This window comes from Ranitomeya imitator, chromosome 8, assembly GCF_032444005.1.
Source record: "Ranitomeya imitator isolate aRanImi1 chromosome 8, aRanImi1.pri, whole genome shotgun sequence".
In the NCBI taxonomy this organism is placed as follows: Eukaryota; Metazoa; Chordata; class Amphibia; order Anura; family Dendrobatidae; genus Ranitomeya; species Ranitomeya imitator.
In genome coordinates this window covers 13,592,558-13,620,437 of record NC_091289.1, presented here as the reverse complement: position 1 = coordinate 13,620,437, position 27,880 = coordinate 13,592,558, and the positions used below count along the sequence as shown (strand labels likewise).

At 43.9% G+C, this 27,880-nt stretch overlaps 1 protein-coding gene across 1 annotated transcript in view; it reads left to right on the top strand.

The window, feature by feature from the left end:
* The window catches only part of COL7A1 (collagen type VII alpha 1 chain), a 156,115-nt gene that overhangs the window by 24,884 nt on the left and 103,351 nt on the right, over nucleotides 1-27,880 (top strand). Inside the window, exons 3-10 of the mRNA XM_069736324.1 lie at nucleotides 5,590-5,770; nucleotides 9,826-9,985; nucleotides 11,266-11,359; nucleotides 11,925-12,086; nucleotides 14,878-15,041; nucleotides 18,331-18,460; nucleotides 18,650-18,772; nucleotides 26,025-26,174. Of these exons, the coding sequence (XP_069592425.1) occupies nucleotides 5,590-5,770; nucleotides 9,826-9,985; nucleotides 11,266-11,359; nucleotides 11,925-12,086; nucleotides 14,878-15,041; nucleotides 18,331-18,460; nucleotides 18,650-18,772; nucleotides 26,025-26,174 (1,164 nt within the window). The remainder of the gene's footprint in view (nucleotides 1-5,589; nucleotides 5,771-9,825; nucleotides 9,986-11,265; nucleotides 11,360-11,924; nucleotides 12,087-14,877; nucleotides 15,042-18,330; nucleotides 18,461-18,649; nucleotides 18,773-26,024; nucleotides 26,175-27,880) is intronic.

The window sequence follows — 27,880 nt, the reverse complement described above, 5'->3', positions numbered from 1 at the left end:
GCTTTCAGTACCATCTTTACGCCGATGACACACAACTATATACGTCATCCCCTGACCTTACCCCCGCTGTACTACAGAACGCCACTGACTGTCTGTCCGCAGTCTCCAACATCATGTCCGCTCTCTATCTGAAACTCAACCTCTCCAAAACTGAACTTCTTCTGCTCCCACCATCTACTAACCTCCCTAAATCTGACATTTCCCTCTCCGTGGGTGGCACCATAATAACACCCCGGCAGCAGGCACGCTGTCTGGGTGTTATGTTTGACTCCGATCTCTCCTTCACCTCCCATATACAATCTCTTGCCCGCTCGTGCCGCTTACACCTAAAGAACATCTCCAGAATCCGCCCTTTTCTCACCATGGAGACAGCTAAAACCCTCACTGTCGCCCTGATCCACTCCCGCCTGGACTACTGTAACGCTCTATTAATTGGCCTCCCCCTCACTCGACTTTCCCCTCTCCAGTCCATCCTTAATGCAGCAGCCCGGGTCGTCCATCTGGCTAATCGTTACTCGGACGCGTCCGCTCTTCGCCAGTCGTTACACTGGCTGCCCATTCATTACAGGATACAATTCAAAGTACTTGTTCTCACCCACAAAGCTCTCCACAGTGCGGCACCGCCTTACATCTCCTCCCTCATTTCTGACTATCGGCCTAACAGACCACTGCGCTCTGCAAATGACTTTCGATTAACCTCTGCACTAATCCGTACCTCCCACTCCCGACTCCAAGACTTCTCCCGTGCTGCACCAATCCTCTGGAATGCTCTACCCCAAGATATTAGGACCATCCATAATTTGCAAAGTTTTAGGCGCTCGCTCAAAACACATTTGTTCAGAGTGGCCTATCACGTTCAGTAATCAAAGTCATTATGTTTGTGTGTGTGTAGCCCATTCACTATCCCCATCTATTCCCCAACCCCTGAAGATGGCTGGACCATCATTGTAAATACATCATTGTAAATACACACCTGTACTTTGTATCTCCCCCACCTCATTGTAGATTGTAAGCTCTCACCAGCAGGGGCGTTTTATTTCGCTTTAATTATTGTATTGTTAACGTTGTTACTGTTTGTGTTTGAAACTATAAAGTGCTGCGGAATATGTAGGCGCTATATAAATAAAGATTATTATTATCCCTGAGCTACCGCTAAAATTCACTGTAGGCATCACTGGGTTCCAGCCATGTTTCACTGTAGGCACCACCGAGTGACCTCCATGCTTCACTTGGTAACAGCAAGCGACCGCCATGCTTCACTGCAGGCATCAGTGAGCAACTGCCATATTTCTCTGTTGGCACCACCAAGCCACCGCCTTGCTTCACTGTGGGCACCACCAAGCCACCACCATACTTCACTGAGTCACTGCCATGCATCATAGTAGGCACCATTGAGCCACTGCCATGCTTCACTGTAGGCATCACCAAGACCTGGCCATGATTCACTGTAGGCATCACTGAGCCTCCACCATATTTCACTATAGACATCACTGAGCTACCGCCATACTTCACTTTAGGCATCATTGGGTTCCAGCCATGCTTCACTGTAGGCAACAGTGATCCATTGCCATGCTTCACTGTACGCATCACTGAGCCACTACCATGCTGCACTGTAGGCACAACCGAGTGACTGCCATGCTTCACTAGGTAACAGCAAGCGACCGCCATGCTTCACTGCATGCATCAGTGAGTGACTGCCATGTTTCTCTGTTGGCACCAAGCCACCACCATACTTCTCTGAGTCACTGCCATGCATCTTACTAGACACCATTGAGCCACTGCCATGTTTCACTGTAGGCATCACCGAGACCCGGCCATGATTAACTGTAGGCATCAGTGAGCCACCACCATGCTTCACTGTAGGCACCACCGAGTGACCACCATGCTTCACTAGGTAACAGCAAGCGACTGCCATGCTTCACTGCAGGCATCAGTGAGCGACTGCCATGTTTCTCTGTTGGCAGCACCAAGCCACAGCCATGCTTCACTGTGGATACCATCAAGCCACCACCTTACTTCTCTGAGTCACTGCCATGCATCTTACTAGACACCATTGAGCCACTGCCATGTTTCACTGTAGGCATCACCACCAAGACACGGCCATTATTCACTGTAGGCATCAGTGAGCCACAGCCATGCTTCACTATAGGAAGGGTGTTCTTTACAGAGTAAGCTTCATTCTTCCTCCTCCAAATATTCTGCTGATCCATAGTCCTGAAAAGTATTTTTTTTATTGCTCCACAAAACAGAATCTCCAAATTTTTGTGACTTATTTATATTATTGGAGCATATTGGAGGCAACTTTTCTTTTGGGTCAGTAGAAGTGATGTCTTGAAGTTCAGGCATGGAGATCTTCAGCACTTAGGTACTTGCACTCCTTATTTTACAAACTGAAACCTCAGAGCCTGTTGCCACCAAATCTTGTTGCAAATCTTCTGCAGTCGTTCCACTGTTTTTGACCACCTGCCTCCTCATGAATCTGGTGGCAGCCGGTGACCTTCTATCTGCCACATCCAGGCAGTGTAACCAGGGTTCCTTTGTGATCTCGGCTTCCAGCTGCATCTCTAGGAACATTGTTTGGGTTTGTATCTTTTTTTGCATCCTTTTCATTCTTTGTGCCGGAAATGATTTCCTCTCTTTTTTCTTTTTGGACCACTCTCTTGACTTAGATATATTCCAATTCTATAATGCCCTTGCCAGTCCGTGTATTTGATGAATTTTATCTGAACAGTTGTATCAGGAGAACTAGAGACGGCACCTGGGTTGCAAACCTGTGTTCTCAGGGAAGTTACTTTGGTTCTTCTTGTTTCATTGATTGTTCACAAAGTTTGTAAAGGTCGATTACTTTGCTTTTGATGTGAATGGAGAAGATAAGATCTCAGTGACAAGGTAATTGCAAAAGATGCGCAGCATAAAATATTGGGTATCAGAAAGGGTTAATTTGTGTCTAAAAATCTTATGTAAACTCTCAGCAAAAATCCTAAAGTTTATCTATTAATGCACACAAGTTTTAATAATAGGGACACACAGATAGATAGAATGGCTTATGTTGTACAGCTGGTTTCTGGGCTGGGGATCTGTTTCTTCTCAAAACCTTTGTGCTTTTAAGTTTTTCATTTATATGATCACAGTGTTACTTCTGTTGTTGCTGCAAAGAACAGCGCCCCCTATATGCACACATGCAAAGAACAGCGCCCCCTATATGCACACATGCAAAGAACAGCGCCCCCTATATGCACACATGCAAAGAACAGTGCCCCCTATATGCACACATGCAAAGAACAGTGCCCCCTATATGCACACATGCAAAGAACAGCGCCCCCTATATGCACACATGCAAAGAACAGCGCCCTCTATATGCACACATGCAAAGAACAGCGCCCCCTATATGCACACATGCAAAGAACAGCGCCCCCTATATGCACACATGCAAAGAACAGCGCCCCCTATATGCACACATGCAAAGAACAGTGCCCCCTATATGCACACATGCAAAGAACAGCGCCCCCTATATGCACACATGCAAAGAACAGCGCCCCCTATATGCACACATCCAAAGAACAGCGCCCCCTATATGCACACATGCAAAGAACAGTGCCCCCTATATGCACACATCCAAAGAACAGCGCCCCTTATATGCTCACATGCAAAGAACAGCACCCCCTATATGCATGGAGTGCCCCCAGAGTAGGGCAATGGGGTACTCGGATCCGGGCCCTTCTGTAGTCGGTGGGGATGTCACGGTGGCTTGACCCGGTCCGTGGCCCTTTGAGGGGCGTCCAATAAAAGGACGAATGTTTATAGGATAATGTTCGTGACGCCACCTGTGGTATTCGGTCAGGGTGACCGACGCTGCTTAGGGGTCCGCTGGAGTGATGTGATGGCAGCTAGATGGTATACCTTCCCACAGGTGAAGTATGTCCCCAGGGCTTCCCAGAGTGTAGTTGGTAGATGGTGCAAGGCGCAGTGAATAACGAGGACACAATGGGTGCAGTCTCTTTACCTTTACTGAAGGCTTCAGCATCCACAGTCCAGGGTAGGGACCACAGGGCAGGCAGAGTCCGGCCGGTCTGAAGGCAAATCCAGAGTCCCCTTATCCAGGAGGAAATCAGTAGCCTTCCCCTTGCACACAGTAACGTAGTAGGTCCCTACTTGCATAAGCTCCAATAAGGTCCTCACTGTTATTACTCCTCTCGCTGTTCCCCGTAGTCGGATAGAACAAACCCGAATGACTGGTGGCCTGAGCTTTTTACAGGGATCCTAGAGACGTCCCAGCCCCCACAAGTTGCCACCGTGTCTTCTTAGGTATTAAAGGTCGGGCAGCTAACATGGAATTAACTGCCCTGCCAGTCTCTGAAGTAATGGCATAGAGCTCTTTACTCCCTCGGTGTTCTGGCCACCGGATCTGCGCTTCAGAAGGAGGCAGCCTGCTCCTAGCTGGTCTCCCACTGATGTTTCACTCCTGTTGCTATGACTTCTTTTCTCACTCACTGCAACACAATTCCTTTTGTGTCCTTTCCTAGGATGCTGCCGCATGGGTTGCAGGCGCAGCTCCGTGTCCTTCTCACTCCTCAGACCGTAGTCTGGATCTGACTGGAGATCACTCCAGCCAGCTCGACCTGGAGACCTTTCCTCGTCAGTCCCCAGCCAGGAACTCTCTCTCCCTGAGATTGACTAACTTCCTAACCAACCCACCAGTTTTACCCTGTGTGAGGAGTGGCCTAGTGGATAGAACCCTTAGCTCCCCCTGGTGGACTGGAGTGTGAAGTGTGTGTGTGGCTGGGATACCTGGACAGAAGATCTCCTTCATTGCCTTCAGACATAACATCACTCCCCCTGGTGGAAGAATAACATTATTGCAACAAACCAGGACTCTGGGGCGCTGCATGCACACATGCAAAGAACAGCGCCCCCTATATGCACACATGCAAAGAACAGCGCCCCCTATATGCACACATGCAAAGAACAGCACCCCTATATGCACACATGCATAGAACAGCGCCCCTATATGCACACATGCATAGAACAGCGCCCCCTATATGCACACATGCAAAGAACAGCGCCCCCTATATGCACACATGCAAAGAACAGCACCCCCTATATGCACACATGCAAAGAACAGCACCCCTATGTGCACACATGCATAGAACAGCGCCCCTATATGCACACATCCAAAGAACAGCGCCCCCTATATGCACACATGCTTAGAACAGCGCCCCCTATATGCACACATGCTTAGAACAGCGCCCCTATATGCACAAATCCAAAGAACAGCGCCCCCTATATGCACACATGCTTAGACCAGCGCCCCTATATGCACACATGCATAGAACAGCGCCCCCTATATGCACACATGCTTAGACCAGCGCCCCTATATGCACACATGCATAGAACAGCACCCTCTATATGCACATATGCAAAGAACAGCGTCTCCTATATGCACACATGCAAAGAACAGCGTCCCCTATGTGCGCACAACTAGTGATAGTATTACACCTGTACAATTCGATCTACTGTACGCTTGCACCGTAATGTAGCAGAGCTGAGATAAAGACAACTTTCCTCATCACCATTTCTTTTTCTCTGCAGCAAGATGCGACAATATTTACGACTCCGATATAGTGTTTGTGATAGACGGATCGTCCAGTATCGGAAGGGCAAACTTCCGGATGATTAAGACGTTTATGGAAGGATTGGTCATCCCCTTTGTAAATGTTGTCAGTCAGGATGGAGTCCGGTTTGGAGTCGTCCAATACAGCGATGATCCAAGGTGAGTCTTCTAGTCCAGGCCATAGGTAGGTTGAAACAGGGTGGGAATTGCAGGTACGCAAAACAGGCAGCTGCCTAAGGTGACATTAACAGGGCTAAAAATTTAGGGAGTAAAAATCAATATCCAAACTTATACGGGGGAACTGCAGGAGCTGTGAGAGAAGCTGCAGGAGCTGTGAGAAAGGCTATGAGAGCTAGGAGAGAAGCTGCAGGAGCTGGGAGAGAAGCTGCAGGAGGTGGGAGAGAAGCTGCAGAATGTGGGAGAGAAGCTGCAAGACCTGGGAGAGAAGCTGCAGGAGGTGGGAGAGAAGCTGCAGAAGGTGGGAGAGAAGCTGCAAGAGCTGGTGAAGAATCTACAGGAGCTGGGAGAAAAGCAGCAGCAGCTGGGTGAGAAGCTGCAGGAGCTGGGAGAGAAACTACAGGAGCTGGGAGAGAAGCTGTAGGAGCTGGGAGAGAAGCTGCAGGAGCTGGGACAGAAGCTGCAGGAGCTGGGACAGAAGCTGCAGGAGCTGGGACAGAAGCTGCAGGAGCTGGGAGAGAAGCTGCAGGAGCTGGGAGAGAAGCTGCAGGAGCTGGGAGAGAAGCTGTAGGAGCTGGGAGAGAAGCTGCAGGAGCTGTGACAGAAGCTGCAGGAGCTGGGAGAGAAGCTGCAGGAGATGGGAGAGAAGCTGCCGGAGCTGGGAGAGAAGCTGCAGGAGCTGTGAGAGAAGCTGCAGGAGCTGTGAGAAAGGCTATGAGAGCTAGGAGAGAAGCTGCAGGAGCTGGGAGAGAAGCTGCAGGAGGTGGGAGAGAAGCTGCAGAATGTGGGAGAGAAGCTGCAAGACCTGGGAGAGAAGCTGCAGGAGGTGGGAGAGAAGCTGCAGAAGGTGGGAGAGAAGCTGCAAGACCTGGGAGTGAAGCTGCAAGAGCTGGTGAAGAATCTACAGGAGCTGGGAGAAAAGCAGCAGCAGCTGGGAGAGAAGCTGCAGGAGCTGTGAGAGAAGCTGCAGGAGCTGTGAGAAAGGCTATGAGAGCTAGGAGAGAAGCTGCAGGAGCTGGGAGAGAAGCTGCAGGAGGTGGGAGAGAAGCTGCAGAATGTGGGAGAGAAGCTGCAAGACCTGGGAGAGAAGCTGCAGGAGGTGGGAGAGAAGCTGCAGAAGGTGGGAGAGAAGCTGCAAGACCTGGGAGAGAAGCTGCAAGAGCTGGTGAAGAATCTACAGGAGCTGGGAGAAAAGCAGCAGCAGCTGGGTGAGAAGCTGCAGGAGCTGGGAGAGAAACTACAGGAGCTGGGAGAGAAGCTGTAGGAGCTGGGAGAGAAGCTGCAGGAGCTGTGACAGAAGCTGCAGGAGCTGTGACAGAAGCTGCAGGAGCTGGGAGAGAAGCTGCAGGATCTGGGAGAGAAGCTGCAGGAGCTGGGAGAGAAGCTGCAGGAGCTGGGAGAGAAGCTGTAGGAGCTGGGAGAGAAGCTGCAGGAGCTGTGACAGAAGCTGGAGCTGGGAGAGAAGCTGCAGGAGATGGGAGAGAAGCTGCCGGAGCTGGGAGAGAAGCTGCAGACTTTGATGCTAAAAGCAGCCAATCAGAGGACAGCTTTCATTTCTTATATTGCTCTAAAATGAAATCTAAGCTATAATTGGTTGCCATTGGTGATGAGCGAGTGTGCTCCTTACTCGAGATTTCCGAGCATGCTCAGGTATTCTCCGAGTATCTTGGGTGTACTCGTAGATTATGTTTGTGGACTCACCGCATCTGTATGATTTGTGGCTGCTAGACAGCCTGAATACATGTGGGGATTCCCTAACAAACAGGCAATCCCTGCATGTGTTCAGGTTGTCGAACAGCCACAAATCATGCAGCTGCGGAGACACAAACATAATCTACGAGCACGCCCAAGATGCTCGGAGAACACCCGAGCATGCTCGGAAATCTCGAGTAACGGGCACAATCGCTCATCACTAGTTGCCATGTTAAACATAGACTTAAGAAAGGAGCTCTGAAGTGTTTTATAGATATATGTCAGAATAATTATATTTTTTTATTTACACCTTTTAAGACCCCCATTAATAATTAAAAATTATAGATGTCAACTAGGGTATACGTCTATGAAAGCCATAAAGGCAAAACATTTTAATTTTTATTTCCTAAATTAATAGCACAGATGAAAATAAGAAACATTGTAATATGTCTTATGAGTCAAAGCTGCTTCTTTCTTCCCTGGACTGATCTTTCACTCTCAATTCAGGGGTAAAATGTGTATTGATTTTCCCATTACTGAGATGGGAGATGGCAGTTGGTGCCTGTAGGATTCTATGGAGGTGGGAAGGGGAAGTAGGAGGGAGGAGCTAGAGGCAGACACAGACAGAGAGGGAGGAGCTAAAGGCAGACAGACAGAAGGGGAGGAGCTAGAGATAGCAGTTAGGGAGGAACTAGAGGCAGACAGAGGGGAGGAGCTAGAGGCAGAATGGAGGGAGGAGCTAAAGGCTGACAGAGGGGAGGAGCTAGATGCAGCCTGGGGAGAAGGAATTAGAGGCAGAGAGAGGGGAGGAACTAGAGGCAGCTCGGGTAGGAGGAGCTAGAGGCAGCTGGGGAGGAGGAGCTAGAGGAAGCCGGGGAGGAGAAGCTAGAGGCAGTCGGGGAGGAGGAGCTAGAGGCAGTCGGGAAGGAGGAGCTAGAGGCAGCCGGGGAGGAGCTAGAGGCAGCCGGGGAGGAGGAGCTAGCGGCAGTCGGGGAGGAGGAGCTAGCGGCAGCTGGGGAGGAGGAGCTAGAGGCAGCCGGGGAGGAGGAGCTAGAGGCAGCCGGGGAGGAGGAGCTAGAGGCAGCTGGGGAGGAGGAGCTAGAGGCAGCCGGGGAGGAGGAGCTAGAGGCAGCCGGGGAGGAGGAGCTAGAGGCAGCCGGGGAGGAGGAGCTAGAGGCAGCTGGGGAGGAGGAGCTAGAGGCAGCCGGGGAGGAGGAGCTAGAGGCAGCCGGGGAGGAGGAGCTAGAGGCAGCCGGGGAAGAGGAGCTAGAGGCAGCTGGGGAGGAGGAGCTAGAGGCAGCTGGGGAGGAGGAGCTAGAGGCAGCCGGGGAGGAGGAGCTAGAGGCAGCCGGGGAGGAGGAGCTAGAGGCAGACACAGACATTTTGCTGTAAATTCTGAATCCACAGTTACAGAGTAAATCCCAGGGATCAGAACTCTGGTATTTATTGCTCAAAGGAGTAAAAGAGAACACTGAGTTACATTTATGACCTGGACCTGTCAGTTGTAATCTTTTCATTTTATTGCTTTATGCTCCACCCGGAGGCAAAGATGATCTCCCACCGAGCAGGTGAGACTGAGCACAAACTCTGTACTGTGCAGAGACAAGAAGGGAGATCTCCTCTCTGCCCAAATCTTATAGTGCAGACATGTAGGCAAAATGTTTTACGCATAGTTTCCAATCAGATCCTAATTTTATTTTAACTATATATGTGTATTATATCTATATATATAAGGCAATTTTGTGAATTCCCTTAATGAATACATGTCCTGCAATTTTGTGTCTACAGCTCCTCTGCAGAACTATGTGTCTCCGTGCTGAGAGACAACAGACACTATATAGTCCGATTCTTCAGTCACACTCGTTTCCCTCCATTACTTAGTTGTTAATAATATATAATCAGTCAGTTAGCAAGAAAAAGCAAACAGGCAGAAACCAATACGCCTGAAGGATCAGACTACACAGCGTTTGTTGTCGTCTGTTACTATGGCGATGCATAAGGCACACAATGGTAGGACACTGACTCTGTGACGTTTCTGAATAATGTGTATCAAATATAAAGAAATATTAATGTAATTAGTATGAAGTAGAGGACAGATTGAAATGAGTACAAATATAGGATCAGACTACATAAGGTTTGTTTGTTGTCTGTTGCCATGGAGACACACAGGTTTGCATGGGGATTGCATACACAAAACAGTAGGACGTGTACAATCAGTGTGGCGTTATTCTCTATCATGGATACACTGAGACAATAAAGCCGCGGGTTCCATCGACTCCACAAATGCTCAGACCAAAGCCTACTTGTTTTCTGGTTAAATACACTGCAATGACTTTTCCTTTTAGAACAGAGTTTGATTTTTCTCGATACCGAAATGGGTCCGAGGTGATTGAGGCCATAAGAAACCTGGCCTACAAAGGGGGGAACACGCGGACGGGCGCCGGCCTGAGATATGCCACAGATAATTTCTATGGACCAGCCATTCTGCGAGCCGACATACCTAAGGTCAGAACTGGAATCTGCAAGAACAGTAGAAACGTCATTGTGCCGCAATAATATGATAACGTGAAAAGGCTATAATATAGTTAATTAGGAAGATTGATGAATGCAAAAGTATTCTCTGCTACACCTGACAAGTCATCATACTGCATGGTCCTGAATAATGACAAATTAGAGGGAATGGAAAAAAGTCTACAACAGAAAATGCTGTAAAACAAGAAAATGAACCCTCATGTCTTCTATTCCTGCCAATCCAGCGCTGAGGTATAACGTCAGTAGTGCAGCGCATGATTGCCCATAATAATAATAATAATAATAGCAATAATAAAAAAAACTGTGCCTAAATAATACCACCATATAGGGAATAAATAATTCCACCATACAATGCCTAAATAATGCCACCATTCAGTGCACAAATACTTAATAATACCACCATATAGTACATGAATAACACCACCATACGACACCAAAGCAAAACCGCCATACGGTGCATAAATTAAAACTCCACATAAAGCATAAAAAAATAATTCCATATATATCTAAACATACCGCCATTAATAACACTTTGCAGTGCATAAAGATACCACCATAGAATGGCTAAATTATACCACCATATAGTGATAAATAATACCACCATACATTGCCTAAATAAGAAAGCCATTCAGTGTACAAATACATTAAAATACCACCATATAGTGCATAAATAGCACCACGATACAACACCAAAATAATACTGCCATACAGTGCATAGATTAAAACAACACATAGAGAATAAAAATACTTCCATATATACTTAAATTATACCACCATATGGTGCATTCATAACACATTACAGTACATAAATACCATCATACAGTGCATAAAAAATACCACCATATAATGACTAAATGATGCCACCATAAAGTGCATAAATATTACCACCATATAGTGCACAAATAACACCACCATATGATGACAAAATAAGATTGCCATACAGTGTATAAATAAGAATTCAACATAGAGCATAAAAATGCTACCATCCATACCTAAATAACATCATGATACAGTGCATTTATAACAATTTACGATACATAAATACCATCATGCAGTGAATAAAAATACCGCCATACAATGCCTAAATAATACTACCAGAAAGTGCATAGATAGTATCTCGCCATAATTTGTGTGTATTATCATCATAATCCAGCTCAGTACCCATCCACTGTCCCCAACCAAACCTTACAATCCCCCCGCTGTTCACAGGGTGGTCACCTACCGTGTACAGTTCTGCATTTTGTGTTTTCCAGGTTGTAATTTTGATAACGGACGGAAAATCCCAGGATGAAGTCGATCAGGCGTCGCAGAGACTGAAAAATCTAGGGATAAAAATATTTGCTGTTGGTACGTCCCAGAGCGAAGCGTAAACCTGGATCAGGATCTGGATCAGCCATGATCCAATATATTAGGGCTTAGGCAGCGGAGGATCACAGACAGGTGTCACACACAGGCGCTGGTGCCTCAGGGGGCCAAATACTTACCCCCCGACACTTGTACCCCCCATTAGTGGAATCTCCCCTTTTGAAGCACATTTGCACAGTCCACACACCTTTTATCACCATTTCACAATGCCATGAAACAGTTTGTTTACTTGCAGCCCCCACTAGAGGGCGCTCACTGCACACAGATTTATGCAGCTCCTAAAAAGGCCTGTATACACCGATAAGACAGTGAGCTCCCTCTAGTGGTGACTGCAGACAGACTCACCTTTATTATTTAGCCCATTAATTAATTTACAGGAATTGAGGCTGAGGCTCGGTGTAATGAATGCCCCATTAAGGAGTGAAGTGACACTGGAGCTGTTCTGGTTCTGACCCAGTGTTCTCTGATATATATGAGAATGGAGAATTATAGCGCATAGTGGAGGACGACTCCAAGACTTGATGACATTCTCTAATATGTTCTTCAGGAATCAAAAATGCCGATAGCCGAGAGCTGACCAGGGTAGCGTCCACGCCGACAGAAGACTACTTTTTCTATGTGACGGATTTCAAGATTCTGGGGACACTTCTTCCTCTGGTTTCCCGAAAAGTCTGTATAATGACTGGAGGAGTCTACATTCCTGAAAGCAGTAAGTCAGGATTACCAATGCCGAAGTGTGGAGATGCAGCAGAGCGGAATTTGTAACTTTTAACAATGCAGTTGAGATACCTGAAGTCCTGTGCGATAACAACTGAGCACACTCAGCTCTACTGCACCCCACAATATCAGCTCTACTGCACCCCACAATATCCGCTCTACTACACCCCACAATATCCGCTCTACTGCACCCCACAATATCAGCTCTACTGCACCCCACAATATCAAGTCTACTGCACCCCACAATATCAGCTCTACTGCACCCCACAATATCAGCTCTACTGCACCCCACAATATCAGCTCTACTGCACCCCACAATATCAGCTCTACTGCACCCCACAATATCCGCTCTACTGCACCCCACAATATCAGCTCTACTGCACCCCACAATATCAGCTCTACTGCACCCCACAATATCAGCTCTACTGCACCCCACAATATCAGCTCTACTACACCCCACAATATCAGCTCTTCTACACCCCACAATATCAGTTCTACTACACCCCACAATATCAGCTCCACTACACCCCACAATATCAGCTCTTCTACACCCCACAATATCAGTTCTACTGCACCCCACAATATCAGCTCTACTGCACCCCACAATATCAGCTCTTCTACACCCCACAATATCAGTTCTACTGCACCCCACACAATATCAGCTCTACTGCACCCCACAATATCAGCTCTACTGCACCCCACTATATCAGTTCTACTGCACCCCACAATATCAGCTCTACTGCACCCCACAATATCAGCTCTACTGCACCCCACAATATCAGCTCTACTGCACCCCACAATATCAGTTCTACTGCACCCCACAATATCAGCTCTACTGCACCCCACAATATCAGCTCTACTGCACCCCACAATATCAGCTCTACTGCACCCCACAATATCAGCTCTACTGCACCCCACAATCAGCTCTACTACACCCCACAATATCCGCTCTACTACACCCCACAATATCAGTTCTACTGCACCCCACAATATCAGTTCTACTGCACCCCACAATATCAGCTCTACTACACCCCACAATATCAGCTCTACTACACCCCACAATATCAGCTCTACTGCACCCCAGAATATCAGCTCTACTGCACCCCACAATATCAGCTCTACTGCACCCCACAATATCAGCTCTACTACACCCCACAATATCAGCTCTTCTACACCCCACAATATCAGTTCTACTGCACCCCACACAATATCAGCTCTACTGCACCCCACAATATCAGCTCTACTGCACCCCACTATATCAGTTCTACTGCACCCCACAATATCAGCTCTACTGCACCCCACAATATCAGCTCTACTGCACCCCACAATATCAGTTCTACTGCACCCCACAATATCAGCTCTACTGCACCCCACAATATCAGCTCTACTGCACCCCACAATATCAGCTCTACTGCACCCCACAATATCAGCTCTACTGCACCCCACAATCAGCTCTACTACACCCCACAATATCCGCTCTACTACACCCCACAATATCAGTTCTACTGCACCCCACAATATCAGTTCTACTGCACCCCACAATATCAGCTCTACTACACCCCACAATATCAGCTCTACTGCACCCCACAATATCAGTTCTACTGCACCTCACAATATCAGCTCCACTACACCCCACAATATCAGTTCTACTGCACCCCACAATATCAGCTCTACTGCACCCCACAATATCAGCTCTACTGCACCCCACAATATCAGCTCTACTGCACCCCACAATATCAGCTCTACTGCACCCCACAATATCAGCTCTACTGCACCCCACAATATCAGCTCTACTGCACCCCACAATATCAGCTCTACTACACCCCACAATATCAGCTCTACTGCACCCCACAATATCAGCTCTACTGCACCCCACAATATCAGCTCTACTGCACCCCACAATATCAGCTCTACTGCACCCAACAATATCAGCTCTACTGCACCCAACAATATCAGCTCTACTGCACCCCACAATATCAGCTCTACTACACCCCACAATATCAGCTCTACTGCACCCCACAATATCAGCTCTACTGCACCCCACAATATCAGCTCTACTGCACCCCACAATATCAGCTCTACTGCACTCCACAATATCAGCTCTACTACACCCCACAATATCAGCTCTACTACACCCCACAATATCAGCTCTACTGCACCCCACAATATCAGCTCTACTGCACCCCACAATATCAGCTCTACTGCACCCCACAATATCAGCTCTACTGCACCCCACAATATCAGCTCTACTGCACCCCACAATATCAGTTCTACTGCACCCCACAATATCCGCTCTACTGCACTCCACAATATCAGCTCTACTACACCCCACAATATCCGCTCTACTGCACCCCACAGTATCAGATCTACTGCACCCCACAATATCAGCTCTACTGCACCCCAGAATATCAGCTCTACTGCACCCCACAATATCAGCTCTACTGCACCCCACAATATCAGCTCTACTGCACCCCACAATATCAGCTCTACTGCACCCCACAATATCAGCTCTACTACACCCCACAATATCAGCTCTACTGCACTCCACAATATCAGCTCTACTGCACCCCACAATATCAGCTCCACTACACCCCACAATATCAGCTCTACTGCACCCCACAATATCAGCTCTACTGCACCCCACAATATCAGCTCCACTACACCCCACAATATCAGCTCTACTATTGATAACACTGTCGGGTTATATTCACTTTTAAAGCAAAATTAATAATATGCAAAAGGTTTCACCTGGCCTATCTAATGCATATACAATTTGTTTTTAGCCTCAGACACTTATAGAGGACCATCCAACCTGGTGTTCTCCGATCAGACAGCAGATTCCATGAGGATACAATGGACGGCAGCCACCGGGCCAGTTACCGGATACAAAGTGGTTTATGGTCCCCTGACGGGTTTAGGACAACAGATCCCACTGGAGCTAAGAGAGGTACCAAGGCAATTTACCGTATATATTAATGAGTCCTCTATTGCTTCAAACAAAAAATCATCACAATAATAATGCCCCTATGTACAAGAATATAACTACTATAATACTGCCCCTATGTACAAGACTATAACTACTATAATACTGCTCCTATGTACAAGAATATAACTACTATAATACTGCTCCTATGTACAAAAATATAACTACTATAATACTGCCCTCTATGTACAAGAATATAACTACTATAATACTGCCCCTATGTACAAGAATATAACTACTATAATACTGCCCCTATGTACAAGAATATAACTACTATAATACTGCCCTCTATGTACAAGAATATAACTACTATAATACTGCCCCCTATGTACAAGAATATAACTACTATAATACTGCCCCTATAAACAAGAATATAACTACTATAATACTGCTCCTATGTACAAGAATATAACTACTATAATACTGCCCCTATGTACAAGAATATAACTACTATAATACTGCCCCTATGTACAAGAATATAACTACTATAATACTGCCCTCTATGTACAAGAATATAACTACTATAATACTGCTCCTATGTAAAAGAATATAACTACTATAATACTGCCCCTATGTACAAGAATATAACTACTATAATACTGCCCCTATGTACAAGAATATAACTACTATAATACTGCCCCTATGTACAAGAATATAACTACTATAATACTGCCCCTATGTACAAGAATATAACTACTATAATACTGCCCCTATGTACAAAAATATAACTACTATAATACTGCCCTCTATGTACAAGAATATAACTACTATAATACTGCTCCTATGTACAAGAATATAACTACTATAATACTGCTCCTATGTACAAGAATATAACTACTATAATACTGCCCCTATGTACAAGAATATAACTACTATAATACTGCTCCTATGTAAAAGAATATAACTACTATAATACTGCCCCTATGTACAAGAATATAACTACTATAATACTGCCCCTATGTACAAGAATATAACTACTATAATACTGCCCCTATGTACAAGAATATAACTACTATAATACTGCCCCTATGTACAAGAATATAACTACTATAATACTGCCCCTATGTACAAAAATATAACTACTATAATACTGCCCTCTATGTACAAGAATATAACTACTATAATACTGCTCCTATGTACAAGAATATAACTACTATAATACTGCTCCTATGTACAAGAATATAACTACTATAATACTGCCCCTATGTACAAGAATATAGCTACTATAATACTGCTCCTATGTACAGGAATATAACTACTATAATACTGCCCCCTATGTACAAGAATATAACTACTATAATACTGCCTCCTATGTACAAGAATATAACTGCTATAATACTGCCCCTATGTACAAGAATATAACTACTATAATACTGCTCCTATGTGCAAGAATATAACTACTATAATACTGCTCCTATGTACAAGAATATAACTACTATAATACTGCTCCTATGTACAAGAATATAACTACTATAATACTGCTCCTATGTACAAGAATATAACTACTATAATAATGCTCCTATATACAAGACTATAACTACTATAATACTGCTCCTATGTATAAGAATATAACTACTATAATACTGCTCCTATGTACAAGAATATAACTACTATAATACTGCCCCTATGTACAAGAATATAACTACTATAATACTGCTCCTATGTATAAGAATATAACTACTATAATACTGCTCCTATGTACAAGAATATAACTACTATAATACTGCTCCTATGTACAAGAATATAACTACTATAATACTGCTCCTATATACAAGAATATAACTACTATAATACTGCTCCTATATACAAGAATATAACTACTATAATACTGCCCCTATGTACAAGAATATAACTACTATAATACTACCCCTATGTACAAGAATATAACTACTATAATACTGCCCCTATGTACAAGAATATAACTACTATAATACTGCTCCTATGTACAAGAATATAACTGCTATAATACTGCTCCTATGTACAAGAATATAACTACTATAATACTACCCCTATGTACAAGAATATAACTGCTATAATACTGCCCCCTATGTACAAGAATATAACTACTATAATACTGCTCCTATGTACAAGAATATAACTACTATAATACTGCTCCTATGTACAAGAATATAACTACTATAATACTGCTCCTATGTACAAGAATATAACTACTATAATACTGCTCCTATATACAAGAATATAACTACTATAATACTGCTCCTATATACAAGAATATAACTACTATAATACTGCCCCTATGTACAAGAATATAACTACTATAATACTACCCCTATGTACAAGAATATAACTGCTATAATACTGCCCCCTATGTACAAGAATATAACTACTATAATACTGCTCCTATGTACAAGAATATAACTACTATAATACTGCTCCTATGTACAAGAATATAACTACTATAATACTGCCCCTATGTATAAGAATATAACTACTATAATACTGCTCCTATGTACAAGAATATAACTACTATAATACTGCTCCTATGTACAAGAATATAACTGCTATAATACTGCCCCCTATGTACAAGAATATAACTACTATAATACTGCCCCTATGTATAAGAATATAACTACTATAATACTGCTCCTATGTACAAGAATATAACTACTATAATACTGCTCCTATGTACAAGAATATAACTACTATAATACTGCTCCTATATACAAGAATATAACTACTATAATACTGCTCCTATATACAAGAATATAACTACTATAATACTGCCCCTATGTACAAGAATATAACTACTATAATACTACCCCTATGTACAAGAATATAACTGCTATAATACTGCTCCTATATACAAGAATATAACTACTATAATACTGCTCCTATATACAAGAATATAACTACTATAATACTGCCCCCTATGTACAAGAATATAACTACTATAATACTGCTCCTATGTACAAGAATATAACTACTATAATACTGCTCCTATGTACAAGAATATAACTACTATAATACTGCCCCTATGTACAAGAATATAACTAATATAATACTGTCCCCTATGTACAAGAATATAACTAATATAATATTGTCCTCTATGTACAAGAATATAACTACTATAATACTGCTCCTATGTACAGGAATATAACAACTATAATTCTGCTCCCTATGTACAAGAATATAACTACTATAATACTGCCCCTATGTACAGAAACATAACTGCTATATTTCTTGTAACATGTAGAATATTTAATATACCTTATACTCTGATTTCTGACCACAGATCAGCCTGACCTCAGCGCAGACATCTTCCCTCCTACAAAGCCTCAGGGCCGGCTCGGAGTATTCGGTCACTGTGACCGCTTTATATGCCAACAGCATTGGAGAATCCGTCTCTGGTCGGGGAAAAACCTGTAAGATATTCTCGTTTCGTATCAGAGAGAAGAAATCAAAGTGAATTTCATTTTGCTCATCTTTGCTGAATTCTGGCAGTAAAACATGGAGTTCCCCTTTAAGCAGAATAATAATTGTCAAATGATTTTTAGGAATTTTCCTATTTATATTTCCAGGTTAGTAATGAAAAATTGTGTATTATTTTTTAGTAAGCGCCCTTGGTATATCCAACTTCAGGGTGGCAGAGGCCGGGCCCTCCTTCCTCAGATTGGCGTGGAGCGTTTCTGGAGGAGAACCCCCATCAGGATACAGGCTCACCTATTCTACTAGGGGTTAGTGTCATCTATTATTATTTTCTCACTTATGACAGGAGTGTGCCGATCTATTAGCTGTAGAGAAACTACAACGCTTGGATTGCAACATCTGCAACAGGCTATAAGGGCATGCTGGGAGTTGTAGTTCCACCATGGCTAAAATGCTGCAGAGAGCAGTCTGTTGTTCTAAGCAATCTAGGAGGGATTTTTCCAGTTTGTATGATCCGTGCGATCAGATATAATCCTGCATATAAACTGAATTTCCCTGCAGCCAGGGCCGTATTTAGAGTTTCTGCTGCCCTAGGCACTTTTAGTGCTGCCTCCCCTTTGGTGAGTATGACACTATCCGCAGTGACTTTGGGAAGAATCGCTGTTGTGAAAGTCGCCTTTTGCAGCAGATCCGGCAGTTTTTCTGTATCTGCCACGTAACGGATCACTTACAGCAACATTGCGTTCGGCCTCATTCATTCCCTATGGGATTTGCGGTATTTGGTGTGATCTGGGAAATGCGGTATCATACCTCCCAACCTAGAAGGGAAAAAGGTGTAAAGGTTGCGGCGCGGCAAATTTTAGGCCACACCTCTGACCACACCCATTTCACAACTAATCACACCCATATCCAAGTTCCAACCACACCCATTTAACACTGCTGATCACACTGTTTCATATACAATAATTAAAACCAAAAAAATATGGCCACGCAGTGCTCCATACTGTATAATGGCTATGCAGTGCTCCACATACTGTATAATGGCCCTACATGATGCTCCATACTGTATAATGGCCACACATGATGCTCCATACTGTATAATGGCCCCACATGATGCTCAATACTGTATAATGACCGCACATGATGCTCCACATACTGTATAATGGCCCCACATGATGCTCAATACTGTATAATGGCCATACATGATGCTCCATACTGTATAATGGCCACACATGATGCTCCACATACTGTATAATGGCCCCACATGATGCTCAATACTGTATAATGGCCATACATGATGCTCAATACTGTATAATGACCGCACATGATGCTCCACATACTGTATAATGGCCCTACATGATGCTCCATACTGTATAATGGCCACACATGATGCTCCATACTGTATAATGGCCGCACATGATGCTCAATACTGTATAATGGCCATACATGATGCTCCATACTGTATAATGGCTCCACATGATGCTCAATACTGTATAGTGACCGCACATGATGCTCCACATACTGTATAATGGCCACACATGATGCTCCATACTGTATAATGGCCACACATGATGCTCCACATACTGGATAATGGCCGCACATGATGCTCCATACTGTATAACGGCCGCACACGATGCTCCATACTTTATAATGGCCCCACATGATGCTCCATATTGTATAATGGCCATGACTCATATCCCCCCTCCTCCTGTATGCATGGCTCATAATTCCCCCCCCTGTATGCATGGCTGATGGCCCATAATCCCCCCCCCCTGTATGCATGTCTGATGGCCCATAATTCCCCCCCCCGTATGCATTGCTGATGGATCATAATCCCCCCCCCTGTATGCATGGCTGATGGCTCATAATCCCCCCCCCTGTATGCATGGCTGATGGCTCATAATCCCCCCCCCCCCCCGTATGCATGGCTGATGGCTCATAACCCCCCCCCCCTGTATGCATGGCTGATGGCTCATAATCCCCCCCCCCCTGTATGCATGGCTGATGGCTCATTATGCCCCCCCCCTGTATGCATGGCTGATGGCTCATAATTCCCCCCCCCCCTGTATGCATGGCTGATGGCTCATAATCCCCCCCCCCTGTATGCATGGTTGATGGCTCATAATCCCCCCCCCCTGTATGCATGGCTGATGGCTCATAATTCCCCCCCCTGTATGCATGTCTGATGGCCCATAATTCCCACCCCCCTGTATGCATGGCTGATGGCTCATAATCCCCCCCCCCTGTATGCATGGCTGATGGCTCATAATCCCCCCCCTGTATGCATGGCTGATGGCTCATAATTCCCCCCCCTCCCTCCCTCCCTCCCTATGCATGGCTGATAGCTCATAATTCCCCCTCCCTCCCTATGCATGGCTGATGGCTCATAATTCCACCCTCTCCCTCCCTCCCTATGCATGGCTGATGGCTCATAATTCCCCCCTCCCTCCCTATGCATGGCTGATGGCTCATAATTCCCCCCCTCCCTCCCTATGCATGGCTGATGGCTCATAATTCCCCCCCTCCCTCCCTATGCATGGCTGATGGCTCATGGCTGATGGCTCATGGCTCATAATTCGCCCCCCCCTCCCTATCCTTCCCTCTGCATGGCTCATCTCTCCCCCCCCTCCCCCGCTCCTTCTCCCGGGCCATCTTGCATGGCGCGGGTGGTTTACCATCCTCCCACCGCCCCCGTCCCTCATACTCCTGTCAGCTGCCTGTCCCACACGCTGCGCCGACATCGCTCCGACTCTGTCCCGCCGCAGCGCCTTCTTCCTGAGTGAGCGGTCATGTGGTACCGCTAATTAAGGTCATGAATATGCGCATATTCATGACCTTAATTAGCGGTACCACGTGACCGCTCACTCAGGACGCGCTACAGACGCTGAGACCAGGCATCGCTGGAGCAGGTGAGTATCGTCTTCAAGGAGGGTGGGTGGGACTCAGAGGCGGGGGGACTCGGAGGTGGGGGGGACTCGGAGGCGGGGGGGGGGGGGGCAGGGCCGTCGGTCGCGTTTTTGACCCGGGACTTATTAAAAAAAAAACAAAAAACACCTTGCTCAGGTGCCGCCCCCCCGCAATGTCGCCGCCCTAGGCACGTGCCCTCGCGTGTCTAGTGGCAAATACGGCCCTGCCTGCAGCGCCACCCCTGGGGAAATAAAGCATTACATGACTTTCATTGAAATATAGAGACATTTTGTACTGTGAAATATCTTATATGTACAGTACAGACCAAAAGTTTGGACACACATTCTCATCTAAAGATTTTTCTGTATTTTCATGGCTGTGAAAATTGTACATTCACACTGAAGGCATCAAAGCTATGAATTAACACATGTGGAATTATATACTTAACAAAAAAGTGTGAAACAACTGAAATTATGTCTTATATTCTAGGTTCTTCAAAGTAGCCACCTTTTGCTTTGATGACTGCTTTGCACACTCTTGGCATTCTCTTGATGATCTTCAAGAGGTAGTCACCGGGAATGGTTTTCACTTCACAGGTGTGCCCTGTCAGGTTTAATAAGTGGGATTTCTTGCCTTATAAATGGGGTTGGGACCATCAGTTGTGTTGTGCAGAAGTCTGGTGGATACACAGCTGATAGTCCTACTAAATAGACTGTTAGAATTTGTATTATGGCAAGAAAAAAGCAGCTAAGAGAAACGAGTGGCCATCATTACTTTAAGAAATGAAGGTCAGTCAGTCCGAAAAATTGGGAAAACTTTGAAAGTGTCCCCAAGTGCAGTAGCAAAAACCATCAAGCGCTACAAAGAAACTGGCTCACATGAGGACCGCCCCAGGAAAGGAAGACCAAGAGTCACCTCTGCTTCTGAGGATAAGTTTATCCGAGTCACCAGCCTCAGAAATCGCAGGTTAACAGCAGCTCAGATTAGAGACCAGGTCAATGCCACACAGAGTTCTAGAAGCAGACACATCTCTACAACAACTGTTAAGAGGAGACTTTGTGCAGCAGGCCTTCATGGTAAAATAGCTGCTAGGAATCCACTGCTAAGGACAGGCAACAAGCAGAAGAGACTTGTTTGGGCTAAAGAACACAAGAAATGGACATTAGACCAGTGGAAATCTGTGCTTTGGTCTGATGAGTCCAAATTTGAGATCTTTGGTTCCAACCACCGTGTCTTTGTGTGACGCAGAAAAGGTGAACGGATGGACTCTACATGCCTGGTTCCCACCGTGAAGCATGGAGGAGGAGGTGTGATGGTGTGCGGGTGCTTTGCTGGTGACACTGTTGGGGATTTATTCAAAATTGAAGGCATACTGAACCAGCATGGCTACCACAGCATCTTGCAGCGGCATGCTATTCCATCCGGTTTGCGTTTAGTTGGACCATCATTTATTTTTCAACAGGACAATGACCCCAAACACACCTCCAGGCTGTGTCAGGGCTATTTGACCAAGAAGGAGAGTGATGGGGTGCTGCGCCAGATGACCTGGCCTCCACAGTCACCAGACCTGAACCCAATCGAGATGGTTTGGGGTGAGCTGGACCGCAGAGTGAAGGCAAAAGGGCCAACAAGTGCTCAGCATCTCTGGGAACTCCTTCAAGATTGTTGACTACCTCTTGAAGCTCATCAAGAGAATGCCAAGAGTGTGCAAAGCAGTGATCAAAGCAAAAGGTGGCTACTTTGAAGAACCTAGAATATAAGACATAATTTCAGTTGTTTCACACTTTTTTGTTAAGTATATAATTCCACATGTTAATTCATAGTTTTGATGCCTTCAGTGTGAATTTACAATTTTCATAGTCATGAAAATACAGAAAAATCTTTAAATGAGAAGGTGTGTCCAAACCTTTTGTCTGTACTGTATATACAGTGGGGAACATAAGGATTTGATATTCTGCCGATTTGGCAAGTTTTCCCACCTACAAAGAATGGAGAGGTCTGTAATTTTTATCATAGATACACTTCACCTGTGAGAGACAGAAACTAAAAATAAAATCCAGAAAATCACATTGTAGGATTTTTACATAATTAATTTGCATTTTATTGCATGAATTAAGTATTTGATCACCGACCAACCAGCAAGAATTCTGCTCTCACAGACCTGTTAGTTTTTCTGTAAGAAGCCTCCTACTCTGCACTCATTACCTGTATTAATTGCACCTGTTTGATCTCGTTACCTGTATGAAAGACACCTGTCCACACTCTCAATCACACTCCAACCTCTCCACCATGGTCAAGACCAAAGAGCTGTCTAAGGACATCAGGGGCAAAATTGTAGACCTTCACAAGGCTGGGATGGGCTACAGGACAATAGACAAGCAGCATCATTAGAAGGCAACAACTGTTGGCACAATTTATTAGAAAATGGAAGAAACAAAAGATGACTGTCAATCTTCTTGGGTCTGGAGCTCCATGCGAGATCTTGTCTCGTAGGGTAAGGATGATTCTGAGAAACATCAGGAATCAGCCCAGAACTATATGGGAGGAGCTGGTCAATGACCTGAGGAGAGCTGGGACCACAGTCTCAAACATTACCGTTAGTAGCCCACTACGCCGTCATGGATTACAATCCTGCAAGGCACACAAGGTCCCCCCGATCACCCAGCACATGTCCAGGTCGTTTGAAGTTCGCCAATAGCCATCTGGATGATCCAGAGGAGGCATGGGAGAAGGTCAGGTGGTCAGATGAGGCCAAAATAGAACTTTTTGGTATCAACTCCACTTGCCATGTTTGGAGGATGAAGAAGGATGAGTTCATTCCCAAGAACACCATCCCACCCGTGAAACATGGTGGGGCAAACTTCATACTTTGGGGGACACGATGACTGCACCATATTGAAGGGAGGATAGATGGGGTCATGTATCGTGAGATTTTGGCCAACAACCTCCTTCTCTCAGGAAGAGCATTGAAGATGGGTCATGGCTGGGTCTTCCAACAAAATAATGATCTGAAACACAAAGCCAGGGCAACTAAGGAGCGGCTCCGTAAGAAGCATATCAAGATCCTGGAGTGGCCTAGTCAGTCTCCAGACCTGAACCTAATAGAAAATCTCTGGAGGAGCTGAAACTGAATCTTGCCCAGCAACAGCCCCGAAACCTGAAAGATCTGGAGAAGATCTGTATGGAGGAGGGGGCCAAAATCCCTGCTGCAGTGTGTGCGAACCTGGCCAAGAACTACAGGAAATGTCTGACCTCAATAATTGCAAACAAAGGTTTCTGCACCAAATATTCAGTTCCATTTTCCTATTGTATCAAATACTTATTTCATGTCATAAAATGCAAATTATGTAAAAATCCTACAATGTGATCTTCTGGATTTTGTTTTTAAATTCTGTCTAATAAATAAAAATTACAGACTTTTATTCTTTGTAGGTGGAAAAACTTGCAAAAACGGCTTATTTTCCCCACTGTGTGTGTGTGTGTGTGTGTGTGTGTGTGTGTGTGTGTGTGTGTGTGTGTGTGTGTGTGTATGTATATATATATATATATATATATATATATATTATTATTTAAGTGTCCTCACCGTTTTCCAAAGTAAAAATTTCAAAGTGTAAAAAAATATAAAATAACATATTTGGCATTTCTGAGTGTGTAAACACCTGAATTAATAAAATATGAATTCATTGAACACTGAAAAAAAAATGAAATGGCATAATTAGTGATTTTTTAGTCTCCGCAATTTCCCCAAAATACAATAAAAATGTTCTATGTAAACAATCTGGCATCAATACAAACATCAGCTCCATGTATGTGCGAAAAATTGAGCCCTCACGCAGGTCCATTGATGGAAAAAAAAAGTTATGGCACTAAAATATAAAAAAAAACCGCTCAGTTCACTGCACAATAAATGTTGTAGTAAAATCGCCCTAAAAAAAACAATGGTGGAATTGCGCAATTTTCATCATTTTGCCACATTTGATTTTTTTTAGTCTATTATATGGTAGAATGAATGGTGTAATTCAAATGTCCAAAAAAAAATGGCCCCTTATATTCCTATGTGGACTGAAAAATAAAAAAGTTATGACTCTTGGAAGAATTAGAGGAAAAAAATGGAAGTGCAAAAATGAAGAATTGCCCAGACCTTAAGGGTCCCGTTACCCCTGACCATCAGCACCGGAGCGTGGCTTCCAGTTCACACTGGGTGATATAGTGATGTGTCACATACACGCTACATAACATCCTCACCGCATCTATGCTGATGCCAAATCCTTTATGGCGGCTTTGACTTGTTGTTTCCAAACAGATTTCCCCAGACGTTTGTAATTTTCCGTGCGAGGTTTTGACATTTACGTCTTTGTTTGGGCTCATTAAGGAATTTTTGTGATTTTTGAAGTTTGTTGTTCGGAGCTCCCAGTGCAGCTGGATGTGCTCCAGCCTCATCCGCGGACATACCTGTACATGTCTGCTTCTGACGCTTGCAGTCTCGGGTCGCCTCTGCTCCACGCCCTGTCGAGTATCTCCAGCAATTAGTGCACTCTCTGCCCTGGGGATGATACATGCACAGTCTCATGACTCACGGGAGATGATGGAGTATGAGATTCTGACGACAAGTCTGGAGGAATATCACTCTCATCAGGCCATATTTATTTACAGGAGATGCAAGGACTGGAGAAAAGACCCTGAGTGGAAGCGCATTGTCCGACACCCTCGGCGAGCTGCGGCCAGATACTGAGTATATTCTCGTGCTCTACCCACAGTACCAGCGGCAGACTGGTGCACCGGTCACCATTACTGGCCGAACGCGTAAGTACAAGATAATGCTTAGGACACATCAGCTCTCACCGTTCAAGACAGTACTACTGACAGCCTAGTACCCAAGGCCCTCAACCGCTACCTTACTTAATGCTAATTGTATGGCGGTAATATTTATAACACTGTATAGTGGTAGTATTCATACATTGTACATCGGTAGTATTCATACGTTGTACAGCGGTAGTATTCATACGTTGTGCAGCGGTAGTATTCATACATTGTACAGCGGTAGTATTCATACATTGTACAGTGGTGGTATTCATACATTGTACAACAGTATTATTTACTCATTGTATAGTCATATTATCTACACACTGTATAGAAGTATTATTTCTACTTTGTATAGCGGTAGTATTCATACATTGTATAGCGGTAGTATTCTTACATTGTACAGCGGTAGTATTCATACATTGTATAGCGGTAGTATTCATAAGTTGTACAGCGGTAGTATTCATACATTGTACAACAGTATTATTTACTCACTGTATAGTCATATTATCTACACACTGTATAGAAGTATTATTTCTACATTGTATAGCGGTAGTATTCATACATTGTATAGCGGTAGTATTCTTACATTGTACAGCGGTAGTATTCATACATTGTGTAGCGGTAGTATTCATACGTTGTACAGCAGTATTATTTACTCATTGTATAGTCATATTATCTATACACTGTATAGAAGTATTATTTCTACATTGTATAGCGGTAGTATTCATACATTGTATAGTGGTAGTATTCATACATTGTGCAGCGGTATTATTTACTCACTATATAGTCATATTATATTATATATACACCGTATAGAAGTATTATTTATACATTGTATAGCGGTAGTATTCATACATTGTACAGCAGTATTATTTACTCATTGTATAGTCATATTATCTACACACTGTATAGAAGTATTATTTCTACATTGTATAGCGGTAGTATTCTTATGTTGTACAGCGGTAGTATTCATACATTGTACAGCGGTATTATTTACTCATTGTATAGTCATATTATATTATATATACACTGCATAGAAGTATTATTTATACATTGTATAGCAGTAGTATTCATACATTGTACAGCGGTATTATTTATTCAATGTATAGTCTTATCTATTCACTGTATAGCAGTAATATTTATACACTGTATAGTGGTAGTATGCATACATTGTACAGCAATATTAATAATTGTATTTTCTTATTATCTAGTCACTGTATAGCAATATTATTTATACACTGTATAGAAATATGTATACATTGTGTAGCAGTATTATTTTTAAATTCTATAGTGGTATTATTTACACATTGTATTTTGATGTTAGTTATGTATTAGATAACAGTAATATTTATATATTGTATAGAGGTATTATTTATATACTGTATAGCAAAATTATTTATACATTATATAGTGGTATTATTTGCACTTTGTATAATGGTGTTATTTATATAGTGCATGTTTGAAATATTTGTACATTGTATAGAAGTAATATTTATACATTGTATAATTATAACATTTATAGGTTACATAACAGTATTATTTATGCTTTGTATATCAGAGCTATATAAATGTTATTTGTACATTGTATAGTATTTCTATACTGAGTAGCGCAGTATAGCAGTATTATTTATAAATCTATAGCCATATTATTGTGTATAGTATTACTTATATATTGAGTAGTGCAGTATAGCAGTATTATTACTGGA